At 31.9% G+C, this 19390-nt stretch overlaps 2 protein-coding genes across 4 annotated transcripts; both read right to left on the bottom strand.

The window, feature by feature from the left end:
- Positions 1–604: 604 nt before the first annotated feature.
- Positions 605–11726, bottom strand: LOC146528942 (uncharacterized). 2 transcript variants are annotated; one of them, XM_085203356.1, is made up of 4 exons: positions 11586–11726; positions 8504–8636; positions 6514–6641; positions 605–918 (listed from the first exon to the last, which is right to left on the bottom strand). In XM_085203356.1, exons 1-4 carry the CDS (start codon positions 11708–11710, stop codon positions 726–728), a joined length of 579 nt encoding a protein of 192 aa, XP_085059482.1. In that variant the 5' UTR covers positions 11711–11726; the 3' UTR covers positions 605–725. The 2 variants fall into 2 exon arrangements, with proteins under 2 accessions (XP_085059482.1, XP_085059483.1); XM_085203357.1 differs by lacking the exon at positions 11586–11726 and adding an exon at positions 9806–9923 and having other exon boundaries at positions 608–918.
- Positions 11727–14499: 2773 nt separating this feature from the next.
- LOC146528941 (uncharacterized) lies at positions 14500–18797 on the bottom strand. Of its 2 annotated transcripts, XM_085203752.1 has the most exons (8): positions 18367–18797; positions 17776–17987; positions 17173–17308; positions 16775–16908; positions 16075–16305; positions 15480–15651; positions 15145–15317; positions 14500–14718 (listed from the first exon to the last, which is right to left on the bottom strand). In XM_085203752.1, exons 1-7 carry the CDS (start codon positions 18428–18430, stop codon positions 15169–15171), a joined length of 1098 nt encoding a protein of 365 aa, XP_085059878.1. In that variant the 5' UTR covers positions 18431–18797; the 3' UTR covers positions 14500–14718; positions 15145–15168. The 2 variants fall into 2 exon arrangements, with proteins under 2 accessions (XP_085059878.1, XP_085059877.1); XM_085203751.1 differs by having other exon boundaries at positions 14500–15317.
- Positions 18798–19390: the final 593 nt, after the last annotated feature.

Raw genomic sequence — 19390 nt, 5'->3', positions numbered from 1 at the left:
GGCTCCATCTTCAAACTCAAGATATCATTTAGCACAGGAGTCACTACCTATCCGACTACCTTTCTATAAAATATCATTATTTAACATTGCCAATATAACGTTGTCGATTGTTATGGAACGAATATTCTATAAATATATTTTGTTATATTGAAAACGATATGAAAGAAATCATGAAGCGTAAAGCTCCAATTGACAAACGAAACATAAAATATTTTGTAGTTCACAATTTTAATTTAAATGTTACTTGTATTTCATATTAAAATTTGTTGAGAGCTTATTAAAAAGAAAATAAATCTTATACTAGGTACACACTCGCGGTTTCGTCCGCTTAAAATACTAAAACTGAATTATTTGGGATTGTTTTTTCTGAATTATATTAGGCTTATATAGAGTAATTAAAAATATACTTTCATTTAAAGTGGTTCTGACAATTCCACCCTGTATATATATATATATATATATATAATATATATATATATATAATGTGTGTGAGTATGATATACCTTTATACTAATATATATTACAATAATTGTAAAACTGGAAATAAAAAGATTTTTATTTCATTTCTTTATTTATTTTATCTATATATAAAAATAAAAACTATAACAAAATTTAATATTGTACTAAATGTAAATCTATAAATATAATTTTAAATCTTGCTCACAATCTCCCAAAATTGTACTTGATCCAAATTATATTTAATTTTTGGTGACATTAAAATTAATTTAACTTTTCATAAATTCACTCTCGTAGTCCATTTGACGTAGCATATATCGCACTAAATCAAATAATATTCCCGCTTTGAATGGACATATTGAATATTTGCTACTGCAATATTCCGAACCGAACAGTTTTCCTTTGTTGTAAGTTGTATTAAATACCATGAAGGCTGTTATGTCCTCCTCTTTGACGTCCAAGCTGGAATCCAAAAAAAATAATTTCAATTACACATCTTATTGCCTTTTAAGTGAATACCATTACCATGTACCTGCACAGTGTGAAATGATTTCACACTGTGCAGGTACATTGCAAGTACTTCTTCAATTCAATTAAGACGTATTTTACCAGACTCGGCAAATACATAATTATTAAAAAAAATAGTTACAATAGCATATTGTAAGCACTGTTTGAAGAAGCAAACGTCGTGTCTGCTTGACTTCCACACCTGACACATGCGTCTAATTTAACTGAACTAAAAACAATTAAATCTAATTAATGAAGATTATAAAGATTAGAAATATTGCGTGACAATTTGTATATAACACACTAGCGGCCCGCCCGCGGCTTTGCCTGCATGAGCTACGTTATTATTAATTTCCTAAAAGTGACGTCCATGCAAAATTTGAGACTCCCAGCATTTGTAGTAACGAAGTTTCATACAAACTTTCAACCCCAAAAACAGCCCCTTAGAAGTTGAATATTGCAAATTCTCGTCTTAGCCAGCACCTACGTCCTATAAATAACTCCTATGCAAAATTTGAGACTCCTAGCACATGAAGTTTCTGAGATTTCGTGATGAGTGAGTGACCTTTCGATTTTGTATATATAGATTAGAGATACCTAGAGTAATAGTTGGAATTGTCATTCCAAGTTAATAATAATAATTATTTGAAATATAAAAAACAATACAAAAAATAATTATAATATAATACTATACTACAACTATTCTATTTTTAAAAGTGTACGTAAGTAAATGTATAATATAATCAAATTATAATATTTATCGTACAAACAAGTACAGGACATTCCAAACTCGTCATAAGGAGCGTGACACCGATTAAATTGCTCACTAGTGCTGTTCCTGGAGCGTGCCTCACTAACTTCTATTTTAAACGGACTCGCTTTTCTCGTTTTGTTATGTAATTGTGAAAGTGTTTAACGAAAACGCGCATGACTGCATTAGCGTATCTCAGATTTTATAATACTATCATTTAAATATTTTATTTTATTTCCTTATGTACCTATATAATAAAAAATAGCTACGATGTTACATGCGGAATACAGGGTTAAGCAAAAAATAAAGATAAGTTATTTAAAGAAGAGAACTAAAACGAGATTTGAACGTAAATAAAGAAGTAATTGTACTTTTAGACTAGGTTTATTTTAGACTAGAATAAGGCTAGGATATTTACATTAAGGACTCCATTATAATTATAACGAAGCCTATCCATAATCTCATACCACAAACTCCAAGTGAAACTTTCTCGAGCTTTGCTTACAAACGTTTAGTATATTGTAGAAATGGTCTAGCGGCGAGGTTGAGAGTATAAACTTAATTGAGTGTATTTATATCATGATCGAAAAGGGCAATTTGCGGAGTATAAGCGACGTAAAGCTTTTATAATGACGTAAATAATACAAATAATGGAAGTGGAAAACTAGTTCTACTTTATTAGTTAGACCTGTTTAATATATAAATATATATATATATTTTTCTATTAAAAGTGAATTGTATTAAAAATTACGACTTCGTGTCGCAGTGGGAGAACATATGACTGTGAACGCGACGATCGTGAGTTCGATCTTCGCTCAGAGGAATGATTATACATATTTCAATTATTTTCATTTCCCCGCACTAGTAGATAACGCGTGGGCTTGAGTTCACCCCTTAAACACTATGTCTCAAATTTGGGGGGCAAAGTGCGAGTTTCTTCACAATGTATGTCTAGACAGACATACATTGTGAACGCTATTCGTACGTTTCGTCGTCGTTTCGTCAGAGGAGACCCTCTGCTGTGCATATAAAACACAGAAACTAGAACGAAAAGCGCTTTAGTAACAAGACAGGACGAGGTATATGTGGAATACAGACTTAAGCTAAACAAATAAGAAATAGATATTACAAGCATTAATATTATATTGGTTTAAATAAATATGGTACATTATCAATATAAAAATTTAATTATTTCTTGTAATGATCACGCTATATCGTGATATACAATGAAATGTTAATTTTTAACTGAACTATAAAAATTCTAATCTACGTGGGCGAAGTCTGCTTAACCCAGGTACTTGTACACCCAGGAAAAGACACAAAAAAATACAATAAAATTATATAAATGTACAAAAGGCGGCCTTATTGCTTAATAGCAATTTCTGCCAGGCAACCTATAATTATATATATATATAATTAAAGGTATAAAATAAATAAGAATATATTTACCATACATAACACATACAAAGCATACATAAATACATATAGCCGTCTCAATATACATACATATAAATAAATATATATATAACTACTACATACATACATAGATAAAGATAAGTACTAAACGGTAAGAATAAAATGTGTAATGGCCGAAAAAAAAAAAAAGGAAAAGAACCTAAATTTTAAAGTGACATGAAGTGTAACTTTAAACGACGTTTGAAAGTTAGAAATGTTTTGGCATTTCTGACATCTAAAGGAAGGGCGTTCCACAATCTACACGCAGTTACAGTAAATGAACTGCTGTAGAAGGAAGAAGTGTTAGAAGGTATTTTGAGGGTCAGATTACGTCCAGAGCGAAGAGAGCGAGAATGTGTGTCGCCCAAATACTCAAAACGTTCTTTAAGGTAAGGGGGGGAAATTGGATTGAACAGAATACAGTAAAGAAGATGAAGGATGTGAGTATTCCTGCGAAGGCGGATAGGGAGCCACTTGAGTTTTTTACGGAAATCAGAGATGTGATCAAATTTGCGAAGGCCAAATATGAACCGAATACATCAATTTTGAATACGCTCAAGTTTATTTAATTGCTCCTCTCTTAAGTCAAGATAGCAAGTGTCAGCATAATCAAGAATCGGTAGAAGGAGATTATTTGCTAACGAAATCTTAGTAAGTATAGGAAGAAAATTACGCAAACGTCTAAGAGAACCTAAGGATACAAATATCTTTCTGCTAACCTCACTTACCTGTGAATCCCAAGACATATTATTATCCAGAGTGATACCAAGGTCTTTTACAGTTTTGCTGAATGGTATAATATCATTATTAATAAGTACTGGTGGTACAGTCGATACATCTATTTTTGAAATAAGTTTTGCACTACCAATTAAAATCAGTTGAGTTTTTTTTGAGTTAAGATGCAGACCAAATAACTTACTCCAAGAAGATATACTCTCCAAGCTTTTGTTAATGTCCTTGATTGCCGTAGGCAAGTCAGATATTTTAGCTTGATTGTATATCTGCAAATCGTCTGCATATAAATGGTAGAGAGAAGAAATAGTACCAGAAATAGTATTTATAAACATAGAAAATAGCAAAGGAGACAACACGCCACCCTGCGGAACACCAGCAACGACAGGAGACCAATCAGAGTACGAATCTTGTATTCGCAAACGTTGCCGGCGTCCGTACAGGTATTCACGAAGCCAGTTAATTGCATCAGGAGATATGTTAAGTGACTTTAAAGTAGCCAGCATGATATCAAAGTCAACGGAGCCAAAGGCATTGCTGAAGTCCAGCAACGCCAAGACTGTGACTTGTTGCCTTTCCATGCCAGAACGAATGTCATCATTAATTTTTACTAATGCCGTTGTCGTACTATGACCAGGACGGAAACCGGATTGCAAAGGGTTCATAAGGTTATGTTGTTAAAGGAACTGAGTGAGTTGGGTCTGAATTAAGCGCTCAAGGACTTTGGATAGGAAAGGAAGAATAGAAATAAGACGATAATCAGAGAAATCAACAGGATTAGGTTTTTTGGGTAAAGGAATTATTTGTGCATCTTTCCATATTGAAGGAAATTGCTTAGATAATATAGAATGATTAAATATATATGTAATCACAGGTAATAAAATATCGAGGATGGGACTGATCATCTTCCGACTAATGCCGTCAGCACCAACAGCATCAGATTTAATGGCTAAAATTGTCTTCTTAACATCACTTTTTGCAAATAAACTAAAGAAAAAACTAGGAACACAAGGAGTGGATAAAGCATTGAGATGGTTAATAGTAGATAATTTTGTTGCGTTATTAATAACACAGGAAGAAGAGAAATGTCTATTAAGTTCATTTAAATTGATATTATTGGGATTTATAAATTGTTTCGCTTTTCCAACTCCGATAGATTTTAAAAAATTCCAAACTTTATATGAGTCTTTTTCCTCTATTACAGATTTGTGTATATGGCGTCGTTGGTTATCTCTACACATCATATTACAGCGATTGCGAGCTTTGTTGTACTTTTGCCGATTGATATCATTAGGATTTTCTTTGAGTTTTTTGATTTTTTAAGTTATATTTGATTAATATTCAGTTATAATCTAAATCATATTAAACTTGAACGCAACAGCAGATTTAAATACAGTTGTTGTTGTTTTATCAATTAAAAGTTCTTATAGTAAAATTTTATGTTAATAGATAATAAAAAAATAATTTATGAAATAAATTTACCCAAAGGCTTGAACCTCACTGAAGGCACAAAAGACAAATGAAATATTCATATAAGTGTACAAGACCCATCTTATAGATTAAATTTGACCCTTGTTCATTATAAAGCTAGGATACGCATACTACGACGAATATGGGCTTGCGGACCGTACTTGAGATGACTCAAGTACCTTTACCTACTTCAATTAGTTTACAAGACTGAGATAAGCTGTCGTTATCTAGTGTACCTGCTAATTAGATATAGCTGAATCAACCTAATATAACTAAAGCGATTTGAGGGTTAACCTTTTTGAGTAAATACATTTTATAATACATTAAATATCTCTTTCGAAGTGATCAAAAATAGATATACCTCAGTTGATGTTTCATGCAAGTGAGATTATAGAATTTATTATTTAAAAAAAATTAAGACAAATTCGTTTTAATTAAATTCAATTCTGTATGAATACGGCTTAGAAGAAGAATCTTGGTATTGGTGTTGTCGTAAGAGTACGTGTGAGAAAGTTAAGCCGCAAGCGATAGCAACAGATATAGGAAGATGCGACCACATTATTACCAACTAATCAACACAGATTGTTATTAAGTAGTGGATTTTTGCCACTGTCTTTCGCATCAGATAATAACGGGCTCTGGCTCCCAATCCCAGCTCCTAAAATATGCTGTAAAAAATTACAGCTGCACTGAAAAACTTATTATCCCAGGATTACCAGCGAGATGCTAGACTTTCTGTCACTGAGTCCAAAAATTCAGGTCGCTTTTGAGCAGACATGTCCATTGTATTGAACAAAGCAAACGAGGAGCAAGCTCTATATTCTGATATGATATCCTACCACGCTTAACATGGGCTTTAATAATAATAGGGTTGTACACTCTAACCTTAATGCCGTCCATCATCATTTTGAGAAGACACGGCCGGCCGGCTTTATTGATAAAATAGAGCATACGTACATACGGCTATAAAACAATTCCTGCCTTCCTTAATTTCTAACGGCACAGTTCGTCAAAAGCAAAAATTATACTAATGCACTAAAATATTAAGAGCAGTGAAAATGAATCAAATAAATATAAATGAACGTCGCCAAGAGTGAATGTCATTTTGGAGGCTTAATAAATTCTTATATTAAAATACTTACGTCAGCATGTAGATGAAGCCTCGTCTCAACTCATTGTCTGCCAGGCGTGCTCCCACATCACAATAGAGGTACCGGGCACATTGTATTGGGTCATACTTTAATATCTTTTTCCATCTCACAGTTGGCGTCTGAAAAATAATTGCAATGTTTGTGTCATGTCAAAACAATTTTTTTCAAAATATATCCAAATTATTATATGGTGGTATGTATATCTCTATTTATTTATTTTTTTCAGTTTAAGTGCTAATTCTTACTAGGATTATGCTAGCTATTAACAAGAGCTAACAAAGTAGTACAGACCAGCGAAAATATTTTTATTGTATAATCTTTCTAAGGAATAACATAAATTTACATATTTTGAATGTTATTATTTAAATAAGAATATTTAAGAAGAATACTTGTGTATTTTCAACCGACTTCTTTTATTCAAAAAGAAGGAGGTTCTATATTCGACAAATATGTACGTCCATCGATTTACGTGGTGAGTTCCACGACTCAACACGCAGTTCTTTAACTCAGCGAAAAAAGGGAAACGGAGTCTTAACACTAGGTTCCGTGTATCTACTCCGCTGAGTGCGAGATATAACGTGAAGCTGATTTTAATGAAATTATAATATATTTCGAAAGTACCTACTTTAACGATTTTAGTTAGATTCTGATTGCGGGATCCATGCATAATAAGGGAATTCTTTATTTCTTAAGGGCAAATTATCGATACTGGGGCGATTATTTAGTTTTTACCGTAACGTTGTTATGGTCAAGTAATTGTCATAGTTGAAAATGATGAAGAAAAATTAATCCCTTCTTTCTAAATTTAATAATGTGTAAACACAGCTTCTGAATCTGAAGCGGTCTCAAAAACTTCTCAGTTACCGTATCGTTTTTTTGGGCTTTTTGTTACTTAATATCCATAATCCCACAAATATGGAAAAATAGATCAGTCCAAGCAGTGCCCTCTGTACTTGGATAAGCCTAAGAACGCTACCAGTGTCGGCCTGTACACTGATAGGGACAACAGTACCGACTGATGACATGACATGATGACAGATACTGGTGATGATTGCCTCGAATGGGGATCGAATCCACAATACAGTCAGACTAAACCACTGCGCCATGATTGCCTCTATTAATTAGGAACTCTGTACCAATAAATAGTGTTCAAATTATGTTTATCTTTGGAGAAAGTTCTTTAAAGTTTGAAGTTCTAAGAACTGCGGGTCGGTTAACATACAAAAAATATAAAAAACGTCTGAAGATATGAAGTTTCAAAGAAAGTCGTCAGTTGACCAAGTTTACAGAAAAAATATATCTTAATATATTTTTTTCTTTTTGATTTTTCCTAGATAAGACTTAAGATTTAATATTCTAATTAAAAAATATTTTTTGTGTGCCTCTTAAAAATGTTCAAGGTTTGCTCTTCAATATTTTTTATTATAGCGGTAACAGAAATACATCATTAGTGAAAATTTTAACTATCCAACTATCTCTATTTTTGAGACAGATTCGGATAGACCGAAAAATAATATGGATGTACTTTTTAAGTAAAACTAGTGCTATAGGGTCTCACATACGCAGACTCACACTTACAGTAGAAATATCATAAAGACCTTACCTTATTAAAGGCTTTAATAAAGATAAAAAGGAACATAACCATATTTAAAACAATTCATTATTGTCCCACAGAAATCGTGTTTTAGCAACAAAAGTTAGTTAAAGTTAAAATATACTTTGCTATAACTAAATGATAAACTAAAACGTATTTCTCACTGTACAATGTTTAACTTTAATCAGTAACTTTATTTTATTTTGTGAAACTTAGCAGGAATTATATTCCGGCAACCTTAGAGGAGCTATTCAGTCTTTGTGATAGAATACCTACGCTTTAATTATTCAACCCGTCGCGTTCACAGTCGCACGCTTGTGCTCTGCACCACGATTCACCTGAAGTCTGGCCTCGTGTAGTTCTATCAAAATAAAAATATATACTTACTGATGTACTTGAATTTAATTCTCGCTTGAAAAGAAGACGCAGTAGTTTCGGGGCTGTTATAGCTTGGTAATCCTGAGCCAAAATGTGTAGACAATAGAGTACGCCTATTAGAAGTCCAAGCAGTAGAAGTAGTCTGTAAAGGTATAAAACATAAAAGAATTATACGGCTCTGAAAGTTATTTTTAAACATTTTAGAACCTGAGAAGCCATTAAGACATTTCCGTTTCCTACTTTTCGCCGAATTCTACATTGCGTGGTGATTGGAGGAGCTAAAAGCCGCGCTTTGCCTCGACACCAGAGCGAAGAAATGAAAATATTAAATATATAATGTTATATATGTATAATAAAAAGTATTCTATTAAAATAACTTTAAGAACTGTTTTCAAATGGCAGTAACGGAAAACATATCTTTTTTTCGTTGTTGCCGTTCCGTCAACCATTTTAGTGAGTGATTTATCTACCAAATTAGTTCTCATTGAGTATGATGGTAAAACAGAAAAAAATATATAAGTAACTCCTGTCTGTGATTTATATTAAATATCACTAAAACTATCTGAAACTTTATTCGTAACCGGTAAAACTGGACCTTAAGGTCGTCCTATATACGCAACGGTTATAATTATGTTAGAATTACTCTGGTAACACGACTAACAACGGCGTTGAGTTCTGTCACTCATCACGCAACCAACTTCTTACTTATTGGGTAAACAGTAAAGTGGGAAACAGAATGTCTTTATATTAGGAATGTCTTTACCTAAGGCTGCTTCTTTAAATGTTAATTTTACACTAGGAGGTCGTCGTAGCGCAGGGTCGCAAAGATGTGACGGTTGTGGATTTGATTCCCATTCGAGGAATTATTAAATATTTTCATTTTCAGACGCAACCTGGGAACGCTAGTTCCCTCTACCTACACTGCTACGAACGGGATCAAGTGTGAAGCTAAAAATATTATTAAAAATTGGATTGTATTTGAAATTTTACCAAGCCTAATCTAATTGAATTTCTAGAAAAATGCTATTGGGTTTTATGGATAAAATAAAAAATTATGAATATTCAAGAATTTTGTATTAATTTATTTAGCGGAATATTCCTGAAGTGGCATACACCTTATTAAAAAAAGTATCAACTTCATACATAATACATAATATTATGTATTATGTATGAAGTTGATCCTTTTTTTAGTACATAATATATATATATTACATAATACATAGTATATATATATATATATATTTAAAGGGCTTTAAGTATAAGTTAAAGGGCTTATCTATATAACATATATAAATAAATTTAAATACCTACTTTATTCCCATCTTTGCGTTCCACTTCACAACACAAACAAACTAAATTTGAAATTGAGGCGTTTCTGCACATCGTCTAACCACACGTTGTATTATCCTACTAAAAGCATAAATACCTTGCTTTTATTATACTGTTCTGGTAAAACGTATATTTAAAATAGGCGAATAAACGACGCTCATGGGGAGAGAGTAGGAGGTAAGCCAACTCAACAAGTTGTAATTTGATTTCCTCTTGGGGCTAAACAAGAGACAGAAAGTTCAATTTAGCAAAGTTATACTGTTTACTTTATATACATACTTTAGCTTGTAAAACGTTAACGCAAATGTTTTTAATATTGTAGGTATAATTTAATCTAGTTGTTCATATAGTATTTTTGTAAAAAAAAATATACAAAATGGATATTCATTGTTTTAATTTAATGTATTATAATTTTTAAAAAAATTACATAATTTCAATATTTATTTGCATTTATAGGCAAACAAGCACCTTCACGCTTTTTCCCCCAAAGCCCGGATAGGCAGATAGCCGGAAAAGAGAACCTCCTGTTGAAGACTCGGGACACTAGATTCTTTCTTGGGGTCGGGATTAATGAGGGATAACACCGTTATATTTTTATTAAGTACAAGAATTTTTACGAGCAAATCAAATAAAATCTCGAAAGAATTTAATTTAAATTACAATTTGTGTATAGATTGCTTAGTTGTTAGCCATTAGCCAAAGCGTTAGTTATTTGTTAGCCATTCTAAAATAATCAACAATTTTTTGCTAAATACACTTAAATTATATTAAATAAAAAATTCTATAATTTAAAAGGGCGAAGCCGAAGCGAAGAAAAATATTTATTAAATTTCTTAACAAAAACTTAGTAAATAATTAAAAAGTTTGCAAAACAAGTGCATAATATGTTTAAATCGTCAGAACTAACTTTTTCATACCAATAACCCAGATCTAAAACTTTTTCAACAAATTCTATTTAAACTTTAACTGCATCGAGTATAAAGAAATGACTTCGAAATGTACTATTAACTTTGCTTATTAACAAATAAACTATGTCACAGCATTGTTTGTTCATTTCAGTATTCAATTATAAATAACTCGTAGAACTATAATTATTATAATATTCATTCAAATGTTGATACTTATGCCTTTAAATATGTTATAATATTACTATTTTTGAGGGGTTCGAGGGGGGCTTCCGTTTATCTCGGCCACTTACAATGTGTCACACACAACTCTCTGCTAGTCCAAGATCATCAGCTAACAGACGTGTCAATAAATAAAGCTATTCATAAGATTTTTTCTTTTTTTTCACACTTTCTACCTTCACGCTGTATCCCTAGCGGGATAACAAGAGAGAACGGAGCACTAAACACTACGCTTTTGATTTGCAGAAACTATTCAGGGAAAAGCGTGAAGCTGCTTTTATCTACTAATATTATCAAAACAGACCCGTAACTCGTCCTTACATTATATTAAATAAAGCACATTGTACCAAAAATATTAGCGAAATTACGACAATACTGGAAAAAAAACCAGTTACATATTTTCTTAGTTTTACTTTTATTGCAAATAAATGTTTATCTTATTTATAAAGGCTTGTGACAGTCATGCATATGAAATAAACGGCACATAATTATGTAAACGAATATTAACTTTGACTTCCATTCATGTTAAAATATATTTAAAGTAAAATTTAAGAATTATTGTTAAAATATTACCATAAGTAAGTTTATGTTACACAAATATGGAAGAAAATATAAATAACACCTTGAACACTCACTCTGTTCTCGACTTACGGAGGATTAAAACAGTAATGCAGGTCACAGTACGTTCCCGGTCCGTTCTTGTGCGTGAAATATTCTTATATGCGAGATTAGACACTTGAAAACTTGACTTGTTTCTCATTACAGGTGATCTAATGTTAAGTCTATTTTTAATATGAATATTATTTATATCACCAATTTTGGTAAATTGAGTAAAAATAATTTATTCCCCTAAGTGGAAATCGAACCCACAGATATCTGGTTCTGAGCCAAACGATCTACTACTGCGTCACGTTCACTACGGCCTCGATATTTATTATTCTGTATTAGTTTTTTCAAGAAACGGTGCATAATATCACATTACATCACACATTGCATCACATTACGTTCACAAGACTCGCCAAAGTACGACGACGATGATGCTATACTCTATCCAGCTGGATTATGTTACACTGAAAGCTTTAAATCTATAAAAGTTCTTAAAAGTTTAATACTTGCGAAGGAGTTTTATGACAAATATTTTTATATTGTTTATGTTGCAAAATTGAAAAAATGTATACTTAAGTATATTTGTATTGAACGATGACAATTTTTAGTACAAATATTCAATAGAAGATGAATTTTTGTTTTGATTATAATTTGTATATGTGCGTATAATGTATAATGATTTCATAATATGAAGATGAGTGGAAATCGAAATATTCTTGAAAATACTAATTTGTTGTAATGCCAGGAGGAAGAAGGAGATTAATATAAAATACAATAAGGACCAGTGAAGATAAGAGGGCATGGTCAATTCATATCCTAAGATGCTTAGGGCTAAGCACCCTAGGAACATGATTTGACCATTAGTCTTTTCGAGTCCTGGAGTCATGATCTGTAAATCTGTAAATTTGTAACTGTAAATTATATTACTCTATCAAATTCTTAAAATTAATTTAATAGATATATTGAAGTATAATTTATATTGCAGGTATTATTTTAGATTAAAAAAAAATCATCCCAGACGTAAAAAAGCTTATAAAATAGTCAGCACAATGTGATTTACCCAGTGATACGTTCAACTGACACTTGACAGGTGACATCAACTTTATGAAATAATTGTAGTGCAGCGCCATCTTACTACAAAGTAAAAAGACGTCTAGCACAGACCGACAGTGGCTTTTTGGATCGTCGCTATTTTTTTTTGTTAAACTAGATGGCGCTGACCAGATTAGAGTATGGAATTATAATGATTCGCCATCTATGTATGCAAATAATATTATCTCGTAAATTGTACACAATTAAACTCTTTCATACGATACAAATAAATTCTGTTTAAAGTCCGATAAAAGAGGGCGGTAAATAGTTTGACTTGTTGGTGTTGACTTGTTTCAAAAAAGTTCATAGGTACTTGTCATGCTAGGGAGGATACATAAAAATATATATAAATAAATAACGATATTTATTTTAAATATGTGGTTGAAACATAACTACAATTTGATAAAATAAAATCATTATAAGTAAATATACGCACTCACAGAAAGGCTGAGAAGTACCTAGTGGCTGTCCTGATGTTAGCGATAGATGGCTACGCATATTTGATTTTAGATTTTTTTCTTACCTTAAATTATTTTCTTCAAATCAGAAAGCTAAATTCACGACACAACATCGGCCTTGAGGTATATTGGTCTAACCAAAATGAAAGCTCCTTAATTGTTAAACACACAAGTGAGAACTTAAAAATAATTGTGATAATTAATCCAAATTGTGAGATTTAATGAAACTGTGGTAAGTTCCGTTGGATGTTGCGGGCGAAGCCGCAGGTAACATCTAGTAAAACAATAAAGCTGAAGACAACGAACGACAACGGCGACGACGACGACAATTTATGAGATAGTTCCATTACGAGTTTTGTATTTTTTTACGATCAGAGTTAACCCGGTCACTTCTGATTCGTATGTCATAGACAGCTCTTAGTTATTCTTATAAATAATATCAAATCATATGAGTTGATACACATTTCCCACATAATTTTAACTTAGCTACCATCATCTAATTTTGCATTCTAGGTCGTAAAAGTTCAGCGAGCTTTAAATGTCACATGTCGCAAATATCACTAGGCCCTATTTTATATTTAACTCGCATCAATTATAGTGATTAATGTCTCAAACTTATCTTAGAAATGTGATGAAAACAAACACCTCAGGACAAACTTAGAACCTTAATTTCTTTTCTTCTATAATTTATTTCTTAAATACATTTACGTCCCCTTTTTAGGGCAAAATGGAAAATTGATATTTGTCTACAATCTTTACAAAGATTGAAAGCAGAACCTACTGATTCAGCAAAATTCACTTTCATACTGTCAGCTTTTATGAACCTCGTGTGCTGCGATTCCTATAAACATTCAAAATTATGTAGGTACCTATCCTTGTTGACATTTAGAATCGTATGGCGTTTGTATAAGAAATCATAAAGAAATCATACACTGCTTTCGACTATGAGCTTATAGGTAATATCCGTCGTCTCATCATGTTGTTACCAGAGTTGCAATCAATAACGGATAAAATTGAAATTTACGCAAATATTTGTAAAGTTTCAATGAAGACTGCATTATAGCAAAATACTTGCACTGAGAATTTCGCAGCTGCTCGCTTTCAGAGATAATAAGATATGTGGACGTGGGTTGAAATTTATTTATTCATTTATTCACCTTACGCCGGCAAAAGTGAGTTGAGTTCTGCCACTCAACACGCAATGCCCTCAGAATTCGGCGGAAAGTGGAGAACGGAGTGTCTTTACACTAGGTTTCCTCTGCCTACCCTGTTGTGTGTGGGATACAGTGTGAAGCTGATAAAAAACACTTGGTTCATATTGCCGACATATAAAGTTAAGCTGAAAAAAATTGCACGTCAATAAAAAACCTGTGGGTAAAATTAAAAACTTAATATCTTTCAACTCTTTATTTAATATTTAATTTAACTATTTAATTACTAAAAATATATAATTTTAATTTTATCTATAACAGCCTACAACTAAATGGCCTTACCTGTATCCTTACTTACACGTATATGCGCGCCACGACTGGCCTCAATACAGTAATTTATTTTATTTTATGGAAGGTATCCCATTAAATAAGAGCGTAACGATTTTATATGACGCGACGGCCTACAATAAATAAAAGGTTAATGTTACCAGATGGTTCTGATGATGATATTCTGGCACAGGAAAGGTTGCTTAATGTATTGAACTGTGTGACATTCCAAAAGATATTGGATTAACCCAAGCATCCAAAACGATACTTGGGTAAATCCAAGGAAATTAACGAGAGCAAATAAATATTAATTTATCGTAAAAAAAAATAATTGTAACAGACTTTACAGGCACTCGTTTCATTTTAAATTCAGTTTTAGTTTATTTATGGTAAATGATCGCACATTTCATGCGAAAGTGATCTATGATTACATTTTTAGTCTTAATTTAACACATTGAAGAAGCTAGTAATAAATACAATAAAAATAATACATACTTAAACAAAATAATATTTTAATTATTTTAAAGTAAAGAAAATAAATGAAATTATTGATATTTAACTGGCTAATAAATTTTCATATACATTTATTGCATTCGCTGACGTAGATCATTTATAAGGAGACCGTATCCAATAAATAAAATTTGATAAAAAAATTCTGTACAAGAGGAAGTCCCGTTGTCATATATTGTGTTCACCGGTTGTGGTCTTCTAAACACTAGTTCATTCACAGCCACTGAAAATTTTGAGTTTTTTTAAATCTATATCTAGGGCCATTTTTACCGGTTACGAATAAAGTTCCTTATAGTAATTTAATAATTAAGGCTATCTTAAAGAGGATGAAAATACAAAATAACTGTTTCTTATATTTTAATATATAAAATACATAACTTTTTACCTGTGACAATTTGTTTTTTATTATCAGCATATGGTTCTCCAGGACCTACTTCATCTGGTATGGTCGCTGTGCATGTCAGTTGAAGTCTTCCATGTGCTGGTGTGCGAAGTTCCAAGATTGACACCCATAGCGTTATAGGTTGTGGGACAGGGTCTCTTGGTCTTTTATGAATCTAACAGAAAAAATATATGTGTATATGTATATATGAAAAAATATATGATGATTATTTGTTGTAAGTAAAAAAGGTTCTTTGGAACCTGTAGCTTTAACACAAATATTTGGAGGCTTAAAATTTTAAAAATTTTTGAAAATGAAATCATTATTGTGTGTTTCATGATAATATCTATAAATGGTATGGTATATATCGATAAATGGTACCCCCACTCGAGAGAATCCTCAAGTAGGGATTCTTGGGGTTTTAAGTACGTAGCATGGATTCGTAATATGGGTAACCTCACTGTCCAGTTCCCCTATCAATTTCGAGAAATCCAATTTCGTCTGTGTGTTCTCTGTCAATCACTCAATAACGAAAGAGTTTTAAATATAATATAAAGATAATTTCAAGAAAATATATGTACCTATTTGTTTTACTTACCTTAGCTAAACTTGCATTTAGATCATCTTTAAATGTGCATTTACTTTGTTTTGTCAGGTTTAATGGTGGTAATATTGTCGTATCGCCAGCTACCGCCCAGTACTTAGCTGTGTTATTCAATTCTGGCGCAATATATCTATGCTGATACTTTCTATGGCGAACTCCACCACCTTTGGTCCTTGTTAAACTGGAAACTCGATAAGAGAAATGTCTTACGGTTTCTCGAGGTACCTCCAAAGAAAAATATTTTATTAACTAGCGACCCGCTGACAGCTTCGCCCTCTTGAACTACGCTATTATTTATGTACGAATATAAATTACTTTCGTATTCTAAGAAAATTAACCTATACATTTAAAACTAAAGTTTCGGCCGATTCAATAAAAAAATAATAAATAATTTTCATAACAAAAATAATAATAATAAAAACTAAGTTGTTGAGCGTGCCAGTTGAGCACAAAATCACTTCGCCAGTGATAAGTAAGTTGTCTGTTCGTTTGTTTTAAGTTGTACTTCCTTACTTATAAGCCTGAAATTATTCCTTCTATGGACGAGTGCGACTCGCACTTGACCGGTGTCTTTCTAAACCTCGTAATTTTCGGGAGGTACAAGCAATCTATTAGTACAAATATTTTTATAAATTAAAAAAAAATATATGAAAAACTGAAAACAATATAATATCTCATATAGATAAAGTTTTACCTCTTCGTTGTCTATGTACCAAGTAAGCTTTGGTGCAGGAGCTGCCGGTGCGCTGGTGCAGTTGGCCCTTAGTAGCCCTTCTACTACCACATCTGGCTTACCGAAAGTTATGATGGGCGGATGTTTTTGTGAATCTATATGAAAATATGTCATTTATATTTAAATACAGAACTATTAGTAAACGACAGGAAAATTTAATTTAATACAAATTTCCTAAAGAATTTTATTATTAAGCATTCAATTACATTAACTTTAATATCAAAAAGAAAAAAAAATAAATGATTAAATTCGTCTGCAGCTTTATATAAGTTGTTTTCCTTACTTCGGACTTTCCATTGAATTAAAATTGAAAGGATTTTTTCAGTAACTTTACTATATATACCTTATCATTTACTTACATACAATAGTTAATTGATGAGGTGGAGAAGCGGCAGTAAATATGGGCGTCTCGAGGGATACTTCGCACCAAAATAAACCCGAGGCTGTCGGGTCCAAATTATCGAGCGTCACTGAGTCCTCGGTCACGAGAGACATCTGTAAAATACTCTTATTATTAGTTTTTAATGTATATTATTAATTAAAATAATTTTAAATTCTTTGTAGTATTTAGATGTTTGCTTTTTATTTTATGATCCTTGCCATGCTACTTCCATTATCACTCGTTGTCCTTGAAACTTGGATTAGCTATTCCACCACAAAGAGAATGAGATGATACACAAAGCCAGTCTTAGATACTGTTACGGAGAAGGAAAAACAATTTTCATATAATTATTCCCCTGACTAGAGATTGAATTCACTACCCTCACATTGTGATTTCATTTAAAGGCTATTTTTAGCCAAAAACCGTATTTTAAAAAACCGGTCAAGCGTGAGTCGGGATCGCCCACCGAGGGTCTCATACAAAAATTGAGCTTTTTCTGAAATTGAAACTTAGGTTAGCCAGAGCCCTTTCACGTGGTACCTCACTAGAATTAGCGGCTTTAATACCATTAAATACTCACATTAATTGTTCCGCCACGAAAACTATAATTAATATAAGGTGGGTTTCTTTCTCTAATATACTGCAGAATTTTCGATCCAGCTCTCAAAAATTCCACTTTATACAGAAGTTGCGGCGGCACTTGATGGAGGCAGCGCAGAGTGGCGGTCCCTCCTCGAGCTGCCCAGCTCGGCGCCAAGAGACGTATGTCCAGATCTGTCGTTTGACCATTTCCTGTATATGTCAAATATTAAACAGTAATTTTCTTATAAGAAAAAGTTAGACCACTATACGCGACAGGTTGTAGGTTCGATTCCCACTCGAGGAAATGAAATATTTAATACCACCTACTATAGCAAAACAGATTCATTATAATAATAAAATATAATTAAATTGGCATACAATCACATCTAAGCATATCCATATCAATTTGACGTATAAAAATACGTTAAAATATAATACGTGAGTAAGTTGTTTATTTAATAGTCGATAAATTTTTAATATTTTATTCATAATAATTTGAGCGAAGCCTATTTTCTTGTTTCGTACTTTTTAGAGCGTATTTTTTCTAAAAAAAGTTTGTTAAAAGGACATTAAAATATTTAATACTAACCTTGTCTTAAAGTACTCAGGAACACCAGTATCGCACATCTTAAACGAATTTGAAAAGGCACCATCACCCAAATTGTCACTTGCCTGTCTTTCACACCATAGTATTTATTTTACTTATAGTTTACTCACCAAAATAAGATTTTTATTAAAATACTATATTTTTTTATACTTTTTTAGCCGGAGTTACCCATTTGAAACTTATATACTTGTTTGTAGTAGCTTTACGATAGAAATTTTCTTTATATTTACTTTCAGCAACCCAGATTAGGTAGGTATATGCTTTTAAATTATTTATTATTTCATAAGTTATATTAAAGTAATTATAACAAAAACAAATTGTTTGTTATATTGTGCCCATATTCAAAATATAACCACCTGTGGCGCGTTTACTTTTTAAAACTGGCGTATGACGCTGAACGAGCGTTCTCATTGCAATACGACGAAGCACTGAATCCGGCCTCTCCTCCCCTTTCATCGACCCAATCACACCCAAGGATACAATTTTGTTGTTTTGAAATCCCATAGATTTTTAAATAAAAACAATTATTTTTATAACAATTGATAAATTACCCGTTGGGAAGTTTGAAAATACAAGTCTGATGGAAGTATTTAGTAGCCTTCAAAAATATGGTTACAAAATGTTAAAACTTTCACAAGCTCCTTGTATCCACACGGATACGGCCAGGAATGGCCTCAATTTATATCTATTTTATTTATATTGTATTAATGCTTATACATTTACTTTATTTGCAACAATTAATTCAGGGTTAATCTATTGTATTTTAATTAACACCATTTCATTATTTATGTTTACATTTATCTTTATGGTTCTAATATATTCTCGTCAGTTCATATTATAAAAATATGTGCAGATCTAGACTCAGATTTTATTATAACTATAGAAATTGGAAATTGAATATATTTTACACATTACTTAGAGGGTATTATATAAGAAAATCTATTATTGGGGGCATTTCGATACCATAACAAATAATAATGATTTTAAAATGTTGTGTCTGTTTGTC

Source organism: Heliconius melpomene, chromosome 19, assembly GCF_056956725.1.
Source record: "Heliconius melpomene rosina isolate 202511_hmr_F chromosome 19, ASM5695672v1, whole genome shotgun sequence".
NCBI lineage: Eukaryota > Metazoa > Arthropoda > Insecta > Lepidoptera > Nymphalidae > Heliconius > Heliconius melpomene.
Note: the sequence above shows the minus strand (reverse complement) of the source record. Positions and strands in the feature narration are given on the sequence as shown.